This window comes from Procambarus clarkii, chromosome 8 (genome assembly GCF_040958095.1).
Source record: "Procambarus clarkii isolate CNS0578487 chromosome 8, FALCON_Pclarkii_2.0, whole genome shotgun sequence".
NCBI classification, from domain to species: domain Eukaryota; kingdom Metazoa; phylum Arthropoda; class Malacostraca; order Decapoda; family Cambaridae; genus Procambarus; species Procambarus clarkii.
Genome location: NC_091157.1, coordinates 44,846,750 through 44,858,686, shown reverse-complemented (window position 1 = coordinate 44,858,686; position 11,937 = coordinate 44,846,750). Strand labels below are relative to the sequence as shown.

The following is an 11,937-nucleotide window of genomic DNA, read 5'->3' as shown; positions in this document are numbered from 1 at the left end:
TTCTGCCCTACCTCCCTCTTTTGCTCTGCCTTCCCCCTTCCTTCATATCCCTTCAGAGCATGAAGATATTCACCAGCTTCTTCATATTCCTCTCACATATCCACCTCCAACAAGGCCAATCCACCCACCACCCAGTCCCACCCAGTCCCCTCTACACATGAAATCCTCCCACAATGCCTCACACCACCACCCAAGCCTCAATCATCAAAGCCCAGCTCTAGCAATGATGGGGGATTAAACCTCAAACGTCTGCAATGAATGGGATTAACCCTGCCATTTCTGCAAGAAAAGGAATTAACTCTCCCCCTTCAGAAAGGAGCGGGATTAAGCCTCTTAATTTGGCAAGGATGGAGATGGTCCCCCTATTTACATACGACTGGAGATTAATCCTCACTTTCTGAAAAGAATAGGGATTAATCCTCACACTCTTGGAAGGGTGGGGATTAACCCTCACTCTCCTGGAAGGATGGGGATTAACCCTCACGCTCCTGGAGGATTGGAGATTAATCCTCACTCTACTGAGAGGATGGGGATTAACCCTCACGCTACTGGAGGATTGGGGATTAATCCTCACTCTCCTGGAAGGATGGGGATTAACCCTCACACATCTAAAGGGGATTTAGTAAAGGTGGGGATTACTTTACATATATTTATAAATTCAAATATTTATTGTTGTTCATAGTAAAAACTTTAAATTTAAGAAGATGAAGAGAGCCAGCATCCAGGGGGCCCTCCAGTAGGGCCAGCGTCCAGAGGGCCCTCCAGTAGGGCCAGCGTCCAGGGGCCCTCCACTAGGGCCAGCATCCAGGGGCCCTCCAGTACGGCCAGCATCCAGGGGCCTTCCAGTAGGGCCAGCGTCCAGGGTGCCCTCCAGTAGGGCCAGCGTCCAGGGGGCTCTCCACTAGGGCCAGCATCCAGGGGCCCTCCAGTAGGGCCAGCATCCAGGGGCCTTCCAGTAGGGCCAGCGTCCAGGGGGCCTCCAGTAGGGCCAGCGTCCAGGGGCCCTCCGATAGAGCCAGCATCCAGGGGCCCTCCAGTAGGGCCAGGGGCCCTCCGGTAGGTCTCGCTAACCATCACAGTGACCGGAAATTAACAGCTTCACAACGGTATCTCTATTGACAACTTTCCCGTGTACAAAATCCATTTGTTGTTGTTATTTCATTAAACCCCAAACAACGCCTGCTGATCTTTGTCGATTTGGGGGGTTTTGTTTTTGCAGATAAATGCAATAAACATTCCAAATGCAATATAAATGGCAAGGTAACATTATATACATTATTGGTTATACTTTATGTATGATTTATACTTCATAAATGTTAACCAACTCTTGCACCGAGCAAGATGCTTCCCGGATCGACATCGTGTTGTAAATTTGCGTATGTCATTTTCTATTAAACTTTGTCATACACAGTGTATAATATAATATACATATATACACAAGCCACACCCAGCCCTAGGTATGGGCGCAGTTCAAGTGCCTTTAATTTAGAAATCGGATCATGTGAATAGTTTTCAGTAAGGGGAGCTGAGTAGGGCATTGTGAGGAGGAGAGGCGAGGCGCGTGTGTGTGCAAGTGTTGCGTGTGTGAGTGTGTGGGGTCACCACACTTAGCGCCAGCACCAGTTTGTTTGGTTTAAGGGTGCAGAGAGGCCGTGGCAGTTGCCTGTGAGTTTACCTGAAGGACCCCGGCAGAGATCGAGGGTGAGGCCACATTACAAGCAATTTATCATTTATGTGGATACAGAACTGGATGGTGAGAGGGAGGTGAAGTGAGGGAGGATAGTGAAGGCAGTAAAGGGGGGCTAGCTGCTAGAGACTGATGGTGACGTATGGCCGTTTTAGATGATGATGGATAACAGGTGGGAGGAAGACGGGGGGGAGGGGGATAGGGAAGAGGAGGATAGATGGATAGGAAAGATATTCCTACGAGCACCATTTTTATCCAAAACCTTCAAATGTGAATACACATTTCCTCACCTGAGGAAACATGAGGTATGTGTAGGAGCATTCGTTACATATAAGGGGGCCTGGTAGCCTGGTGGATAGCGCGCAGGACTCGTAATTCTGTGGCGCGGGTTCGATTCCCGCACCAGGCAGAAACAAATGGGCAAAGTTTCTTTCACCCTGAATGCCCTTGTTACCTAGCAGTAAATAGGTACCTGTGAGTTAGTCAGCTGTCACGGGCTGCTTCCTGGAATGTGTGTGTGTGGTGTGGAAAAAAAAGTAGTAAACAGTTGATTGACAATTGAAAGGAGAGACAAAAGAGCAAAGCTCAAGCCCCGCAAACACAACTAGGTGAATATTCGTTACAACATTCTGTTAACATTCAATATAATGCTATACACATCGTTCAGGTAATGTTCAAAACATCAACTGACGAATAAGAAGCAGAACATAACATAACATTGAATGCATCTAGAACAGAGCATCAAACATTCGGCAAACATTCATCAGAGCAACACAACCCGCAACATCCACTCAACAATCAACAATCAAGAGAACATTGTGCACGTGCAGAACACCCAACATTTAGCCGAACAATCACCCAAACACCCAACAACATTTAACGAACATATAAGTCTGGAATACAAATTTTAGCTGAAACAAAAGAGAACAAGTAATGACATTGTTGTCCCTTAAATCCTATATATATAGGAGGACACACCGAGGATGATCGGACACACCGACCGGAGAGCACGCTGGACTTGTGATCCTGTGGTCCTGGGTTCGATCCTAGCCGCCGGCGAGAAACAATGGGAAGAGTTTCTTTCACCCTATGCCCCTGTTACCTAGCAGTAAAATAGGTACCTGGGTGTTAGTCAGCTGTCACGGGCTGCTTCCTGGGGGTGGAGGCCTGGTCGAGGACCGGGCCGCGGGGACACTAAAGCCCCGATATCATCTCAAGATAACCTCAAGATGATGGACGTTCAACACCATTACAGGAGAGTCAGCAGGTACACTGTACCGGCTCTGGAGAGTGGAATGAACGTGATCTGGAGGGGATTGACATTTCATTCCGGCCCTCCATACGTGGTCACTTGTATGGCATTTCTCCGGTGTGAGTGCTGTTGCCTCTGTAGCCTCAGGCCACTCTTCTTGGGGTTATCCACCAGCATGTTATCACCACCATCACCACCTCCTCCAACATTACCACTATCATCACCAACACCACGGCCACCACAATCACCACCACCATCACCAACATCACTTCCACCATTACTACCACCATCACCTCATACAACAAATACACCATCACCCACCTTACAACACACACCTCATCACCCACTATACAACACATACACCATCACTCACCATACAAAATCGGGGGGGGGGGACATGTTAATGACCTATAAAATTTAAAGTGGGAATGACACAGTAGATAGAAGTTCAGGTATAGAAAGAGCAGAACCCTGAAGCACAAAGGGACACCTCACACACGAGTTACAGAGTTACCAGAATTAACTCAGTGTTGTGGTTATCAATAATTAGTGTACGATTTTTGGGTTGTGAGATATAGCTAAATTCACAATTTTAAATATAAAGGATAAAACAGAACGAAAAACCCGAGTTATTGCTCATAACTCTGCAGCTACAACTTGTATATACCTATGAACACAAGTATATGAGTATAGCTACGTGAGTACACACACACACCTCATCCTTCCTTGGGGAAGGATGAGAAGCTGGACCAAAGAGCTGAAGTACAACCCCCACAAGCACAACTAGGCCAGTACACTCACAGACACATAATTGCATCAACATGATGAATATCGTTGAATAGAGGACGGTAGGGAAAGTATATATAAATGATGACAGTGTCAGACCACGGAGGAAGAATTGAAACAAGAATTTCCTTAAGTACTTTCGTATATTGATACATCTTCAGAAGGAATGCTTATATGCATCTTCAGCTTTATATAAATGATATGTGGATTGTTTGATTGTTGCGTCTGTGTAGCTATATGTTAAAGGAGTATTTGCCTGTTTTCTGTACAATATCCCATATTTATTCTGAAAACGATAATTCCGGATTTGCGCATCTGTTTACCAACAAATATTGACTGTTTATTTTACTTATTTATATTTTCAGGGATCGAGGGATAGGTGTGGCAGCCTCTCTGGTATCTCCCGCCCTCCCTCCTACCCATCATCTATCCGCCTAACTTCCCTTGCGCCCTCACTCTCTACGCCTACCATCCCTTGCCGTCCTCTTCCACCCCTTCGTCTACAGCCTATCCCTTCCTCCGCCTCTTAACACAACCATCCATCACGATTTTTATCGCAGTTTGTCCGGCTAATGTCCGTGCGAGGCATTCGCATATATGTGTGCTAAATACTATTACTTTCCGGCCGTCAACTTACTAAGATGATTTTTGTAAAATAATTCTAAGACATTATATGATAAATGTTTATTTGTCCTAAAATTGGCGCTGTTTTATCTGTTAAATCCGCAGTTTTATGTTTAGATCGAAGTTTATGTTATTGCTTGGAGGTTCCCTCTTGTCTTACTGGGATTCATAAGAGTTCCAAGTTGATCACACTGGCGGGTCGTTTCAGATATTGGGGAGGTGATTTCAGTGCGAAGTGTTGGCCATTGTGGATGACAGCGCTGCACTCGTGTGAGGCATGTTATTCCCAGTATTGACAGTACTGCGTTATACAGGGAGCTGTCACTAGCTGTCGCATAACACTTGAATGTTCTCTCTCTCTCTCTCTCTCTCTCTCTCTCTCTCTCTCTCTCTCTCTCTCTCTCTCTCTCTCTCTCTCTCTCTCTCTCTCTCTCTCTCTCTCTCTCTCTCCCCCTGACAGTAGCGTTGTCTTGTCCCGAATCTGTCGATCCAATTAGTATGAGGGATATAACGACTGCCTCGCTTCTTGCAGGGTCGATGTTCGATTCCCCGATGATCCTATTGATGGGTACTTGTTCCTTAACATCGGCATCACATTCTAGATCTTATAGTCTGTCTTTATATTCCCTTCAAGTGCTGTAGTCATGCTGGCTTAGTACTTTGTGTTTCACGATACTGTGTCCTGGAGTTGGGGCCCCCTTGCAGGTCGGAGTTCAATCCCCGACCGTCCAAGTGATTGAGCACCATTCCTTTCCCTCGTCCCATCCCAAATCCTTATCCTAACCCCTTTCAAGTGCCATATCATTAATATAGTCATTATAGATGTCATCAAAATAGTTATATTTCTTATCAAAAAGATGGAGACAGTTACTTATCCTGGTCTGTCACGGAAGAAAGAATTGATTCAGTCTTGTTGCTGTAAAGTCTTACTGAGAGTCCAGTCACGGTAAGATATTGACTGGAAGAATCATTTCTCGATATTTTATTTCGTTGAGACAGTGACAATTTTTTTTGTTTTTTTTTCACATGTCATCAGCGTCGAAGAATAAGATCAGGGGATGACAGCTGGATGATTCATATAATATATTAAATATGGTGAAGACTTTATATGGTGTGTGTGTGTTTGTGTTGGTGTCTGCGTTGTTTGTTTGTGTGACTTTGGACGCTGCAGGATGTGTGTTTATGTCTTGTGTGTGTATTCACCTACTTGTGTTTGCGGGGGTTGAGCTTTGCTCTTTCGGCCCGCCTCTCAACTGTCAATCAACTGTTTGCTAACTACTTTTTTTTCCACACCACACACACACACACACACCAGGAATTAGTATGTGTGTGTGTGTGTGTGTGTACTCACCTATATGTACTCACCTATATGTGCTTGCAGGATCGAGCATTGACTCTTGGATCCCGCCTTTCTAGCTATCGGTTGTTTACAGCAATGACTCCTGTCCCATTTCCCTATCATACCTAGTTTTAAAAGTATGAATAGTATTTGCTTCCACAACCTGTTCCCCAAGTGCATTCCATTTTTCTACTACTCTCACGCTAAAAGAAAACTTCCTAACATCTCTGTGACTCATCTGAGTTTCCAGTTTCCACCCATGTCCCCTCGTTCTGTTATTATTACGTGTGAACATTTCATCTATTTCCACTTTGTCAATTCCCCTGAGTATTTTATATGTCCCTATCATATCTCCTCTCTCCCTTCTTTTCTCTAGTGTCGTTAGGTTCAGTTCCTTCAGCCGCTCTTCATATCCCATCCCTCGTAGCTCTGGGACAAGCCTCGTCGCAAACCTCTGAACCTTCTCCAGTTTCTTTATGTGTTTCTTCAGGTGGGGGCTCCATGATGGCGCGGCATACTCTAAGACGGGTCTCACGTAGGCAGTGTAAAGTGCCCTAAAAGCTTCCTCATTTAGGTTTCTGAATGAAGTTCTAATTTTCGCCAGTGTAGAGTACGCTGCTGTCGTGTGTGTGTGTGTGTGTGTGTGTGTGTGTGTGTGTGTGTGTGTGTGTGTGTGTGTGTGTGTGTGTGTGTGTGTGTGTGTGTGTTCCAAGCATATCTTACCCCAGTCTTAGTGTAAATATTTTTTTTTACCGCGCATCAACATTCCTTCACGGAGTATCGAGCCTGACTCAGCATCTGAACAAAGAAGGTCACAGTCTCGTCATGCACGACCCCCCCCCCACCCCCCCACCCCCCCCACCCCCCCCCCCCCACCAGGATCCTGTGCAATTGCAAGAAATTATTAGCTTTTTTAATTATAATGATAATCAAAAGTTTTTAAGCTAGGCTCAGTTTTAATGAGAACGAAATAATAATTTTTGTTATGGTAAGTGAAGCTTTTTATCAATGTCTCCATCTTTGCAAGACGTGATTACATGGTTATTCCTTACAAATATGTGCATTTTGTACTCCTGCGTATTCCGTATGCCGTATTCACCAGCGTATTCCTTAATGTATCTACGCGTTTCATATCTACCTGCATATTTCGTATCTACCTGCACATTTCATATCTACCTGCACATTTCATATTTACCTGCACATTTCATATCTACCTGCACATTTCATATCTACCTGCACATTTCGTATCTACATGCACATTTCGTATCTACATGCACATTTGGTATGTATCTACATATTCGATTTCTACCTGTCTATTCCTAATCTAACTTGACATTCATATCTTGCCAATTCCGCATCTAACCGTGTAATTCCTATCAACCTGTTTCATTCACTCGACGACGGCGCAACACCGAATTAAATGTTTCGTTAACCGGTGCTTCTACACCGATATAAAAGCAATTGGGTCATTACCAGGGATGCAAACGGCAATTATACTTGTGGAACTGGTGAGAACTGAGTCAGACAAGCCGCAGGGGTCTTGGAGCAGACCAACTGCTCTTATCAAACTGCTGCTCCTGCAGTTAGTGGACATTCGTCATAAAAGGTGGAACAAGCCTCTCATATTACCATCTAGTAAGAAGACAATTGTTTCTATCATATATACAAAGGAACAAATCCACAAGGGCCGTGACGAGGGTTCGAACGTACGTCCGAGGTTCGAATCCACGGCTCTTGTGGAGTTGTTCATTTGATGCATCACGCTATTGTGATCTCTGTGTGTATATATACAAAGGGGTTTTTAATAAATAGGAATTTCACCCTTATTTTCAGACATCTATTTCAAGGCTTTCATTTAAAGAATATTAATGAAATATCATCCGCCCTAAAAAATAGGGTGAGAAATTCCTTTCGCCATTTATGAAATGGAATTAAAGAAAAAGTATATTCTAATACTTATATTAACATTACTTTTGTTGCTGTATATTGTTGTCAGTGAAGACTTCTGTGCTCACACAATGTCACGTTGTCAGTGATGACTTCTGTGCTCACACAATGTCACGTTGTCAGTGATGACTTCTGTGCTCACACAATGTCACGTTGTCAGTGATGACTTCTGTGCTCACACAATGTCACGTTGTCAGTGATGACTTCTGTGCTCACACAATGTCACGTTGTCAGAATGTGGGTCTCAACTCTAGTAGATTACACACAAGAAATCACAATTGCGTGATGCATCAAATGAACAAATCCACAAGGGGCCGTGACGAGGATTCGAACCTGCGTCCGAGAGCATCCCAGTCGCTGCCTGTAGTAGATTGTTACTGATTGTCAGAGTGGACGAACTCTGTTTTCCCTAGGACCCCCGCCCCCCTCTCTCACTGTTGTCAGGGTGTGGGCTCCTAGGACCTCCCTTGGCCCCCCCACCCACACTATTTACAGAATATGAGTCTCTAGGATTTTTCTCTAAGGGTTAATGGTGAAGGCGCAAAAGTCCCAATAACTAACACACAGAGATCACACTAACGTGATGCATCAAATGAACAAATCAAATGTTCATCAAATGAACAAGTAAGTTCAGTAGAACTTCGGTTTCAACCCTTTTACCCTGTCGTAGCTCAGTCGATTAAGGCAGTGTCTGGGATGCTCCCGGACGCAGGTTCGAATCCTCGTCACGGCCCTTGTGGATTTGTTCCCAATAACTAAAATATTTTCACTTCCATTAATCCCCATTTGTTCAGGAAAGAAATAGTTACCACTTTGTTTCAATCGTTGCTATCACATCCCTCCACTTACATCACCCTGCTAGATGTGGTTAGTTGAACGCCAGGGAGAAAATTCCACTAAACAATTGAATACATTTTGTAAATTGTTTTATTCAAGGGAATTACGACATTTGGGCGAGTTTTTATACAGCAACTGACATGAAGAATGAAAATGTATGTGGATTTTTTTTATTTTTGCAGCCACCTTCCTGCCTTTGAACATTGTCTCGTTATTAAAATGTTCTTTGAAGCCTGTAATAAAGCGGGGTTTTTATTAGCGAAGGAATGAAATAGTCTTTTGTTTTTAGCAGTGATGGACATTCATGATATATATTTTTTTATGACGGACATAATATAGTTTTTTTCCTTTATTGATCGGGTCTGTGTACCCTCCCCCCCTCCCCCCACCCACCCCTCCCTCCCCCCCCCCTCCCTCCCCCCCCCCTTCACCTGACTGAGCGGGTGGGCCTGTCTCCCTCCCCCCCCCCACCCGGGCACCTAACAGCGGGTGGTGGTAAACGATGCAAAAATAACAAGGTGATTAAACGTATTCTAACATTAGCGAGGATCAGGGAAGGGGGAATCACAGCGGGGGGGCGGGGGGTCCTAATGACACCAGGGGAGGGGGGGGTGTGGGGGGGAGGGAAGGGGCACGGATGGCAGTGGTGGGAAGGGGAAGAGAGGAGAAGATGAAGTCTATAGGAGAAAGAGAGAGAGATTACGGGCTCACCATAGCCCGTGCTACTTGGAACTTTTTGTTCTGAGTTTTTTCTTTTCTTCAGCAAGAGCTTGAGTTTCCTGAGTGTCAGAGAACTTCTGAGTGTGACCTTCCGTCACACAGAGTTAATACAGAGAGATGACAGTCCAGAGGTCACACACAGGATGACCTCTGCTCTTGCCAACTAGGGTATACAGCTCCTTGACACCTGCAACTGACATTCAGGAAGAGGTCACTCTGCACCTGTACAAAACTTGAAAACTTTTACCAAGCAGAATGAGCCTTCAAGAAGGGCTGGACACCTGGAAGACTCGCCTAACTAGCAGCTTGGGGCCTCCACACAGTCAAGTAATAACCATGATAGCTTCTTGCTGCCTTACCAACCGACTAGTCGACTAGTCTGAGCAACCTAACCATTCCCGGTAACTACTGGCCTTGCTGTAGTTACAGTCGTACTGGACAAACTGCTGAAAACTACCAACAATATTTCACGTATAATTACAGGAGAATATCAAGACGACACATATCGAAGCAAAACGTATTTGGATGCACAGGAACAAACGTTTAGAGACGTTTAGAGACCCGTGTCTATTACAGTCCCGTAACATGATAGACATACCAGCCATGGTGCTCATGCCGGCTCCCATGGCACATTCTCAGCCTTCCTGACCTCCTCAGCATCTAAGATCATCGCGAAGGAAATCCAATTAGATGAATGAGCCAGGGTACACATTCTTAGCTTTATTCTGGGCACTTCTTAGTGTGAAGTTGAGTCACTCTACTTACTCCAGCCACTCTACTGGCACCTGTCGCTCATCTACTGACAACTGTTACTCGTTTTATAATATAAAATACACCATCACAAGCACCTGTCACTCTTCCATTGACACCTTAGACATTAGAAAGAACTATTTCAGTGTCAGAATAGTTAGTAAATGTAATCCATTAGGCAGTGATGTGGTGGAGGCTGACTCCATACACAGTTTCAAGTGTAGATATGATAGAGCCCAGTAGGCTCAGGAATCTGTACACCAGTTGATTGACAGTTGAGAGGCGGGACCAAAGAACCCGCGTGAGTGTGTGTGTGTGTGTGTGTGTGTGTGTGTGTGTGTGTGTGTGTGTGTGTGTGTGTGTGTGTGTGTGTGTGTGTGTGTGTGTCCAGCGGGGTAAAGTATGAGAGTAAGAGGCAGGACGGCCGTGAGACGTGTTATGAGTGTTTATGAATTAAAGATACAGGTCCGTAAGATGAGCTACAAGCAGCACAGTAACCCACACAACTTGGGCAGCTTCTGCATCTTGCTCTCACCCTTCGTCCTGGAATACAACACTACTTACTTGATTTCATAAAAACTTGATTGATTACAGTATATCTTACCTGAATTCAGTATGTAGCAGTAGGCATCCATCAGCCTCAGGAGACTGATGGATGCCTACTCTAATATGCAGGAGAATTTTAGTCATAAATTCAGTATGACTTACCTGATTTCCGTACGAATTACCTGATTACAGAATGACTTAACTGTGTCCTCAGCTATGAGAACTCTCCTGGATTACTGTTGCAAGTTCTCAGGTAATCAATCAACTGATATTGTGTGCTTGATAAATGAATAATGAATGACTTCATGCTGAACAATATCAAGTAAGTTATCAGTTTCGTTTTAACAATTCAGATTGTATATGCAAATGAAGTTATTGACATACACTGTGGTCACACTGATATGGTCATTAATAATCTTTTTTCAAATAATAAACACAAAAAATACTAAAATAATTGTATTATAAATTTCACATTACCTGAAAATAATTATTTCATAAAATAGTTTTCAATGCTATCTGCTCATTACAGAACGAGTTGGGTGTTAATATGAATATTTTCAATTCACGAATAACCAAACAAAAGTCATATGCAATAAACAAAGCTTTTATTTCCATTGTTAGATTCTAAATACACTAAAAATACTCACATGTGCCCTTTTTATATCCGAGGTTTTAACATGAATAACAGAGTAATCTGCACAATACTGTTCATTTTCCTCTACGCAACAGCTGGGCCTTAATCACTGACGTCACCAGCTGGCTTAATGTGCCGTTGATAATTTAGAATTATAGAAATGCTATATATGGGTAACCGGCGATGCCCGGGTCGCCCCTCTCTGTTTATGTGCCGCTGTCTTTGTTTATCTGTCTCTCTCTCCCTCGAACATTTTTTATTGCTTCGTTTGTCTTTATTTCTGTTTCTCTTTCTCTTTATGTCTCTCTTTGTTTCTCTTTCTCTTGTCTCTCTTTATGTTTCTCTTTATGTTTTTGGTTCGCTGTCAGTCTGTCTCTCTATCACTGTCTGTCTGTTTCTCTATCGCTGTCTCTCTGTTACTGTCTCACTGTCTCTCTCTTTAGTGATGGAATTATATCACTACCAAATCTGTTTCTCTCTTCCGATACCTGTAGTTGCTTTCCCAACATGTTGTAAACCTCTCCGGATCTTCATTCTCCCTTCTCCATCTTCATTACTTTACATTTATTGGAAGTCAACTCCAGCAGTCATTTCACTGCCCACTCTTGAAGTTGGTCAAGATCTTCCTGTAACTTTCTGCAGTCGTCCTCAGCTTTTGCATTCCTGATTAGCTTTGTGTCGTCTGCAAACATTGTCATGTACGAGCTTACTCCCTCAGGTTGGTGGGTCACGTACATTAAGAACAGTAGTGGTCCCAGATCCGAGCTCTCGTGGACCCCAAGCGTTACATTCATCTATCTTAAGAGCTCGCTATT

At 44.0% G+C, this 11,937-nt stretch overlaps 1 protein-coding gene across 1 annotated transcript; it reads right to left on the bottom strand.

The window, feature by feature from the left end:
- Window positions 1-696: 696 nt before the first annotated feature.
- LOC138360903 (homeobox protein ESX1-like) lies at window positions 697-1,074 on the bottom strand. Its single transcript, XM_069320408.1, has one exon. It carries the CDS (start codon window positions 1,072-1,074, stop codon window positions 697-699), a length of 378 nt encoding a protein of 125 aa, XP_069176509.1.
- Between the last annotated feature and the right edge of the window lie 10,863 nt (window positions 1,075-11,937).

Bases quoted from the DNA above. Each gene is read 5' to 3' on its own strand.
- LOC138360903 (XM_069320408.1), bottom strand. From the start codon at position 1,074: ATGGTTAGCGAGACCTACCGGAGGGCCCCTGGCCCTACTGGAGGGCCC.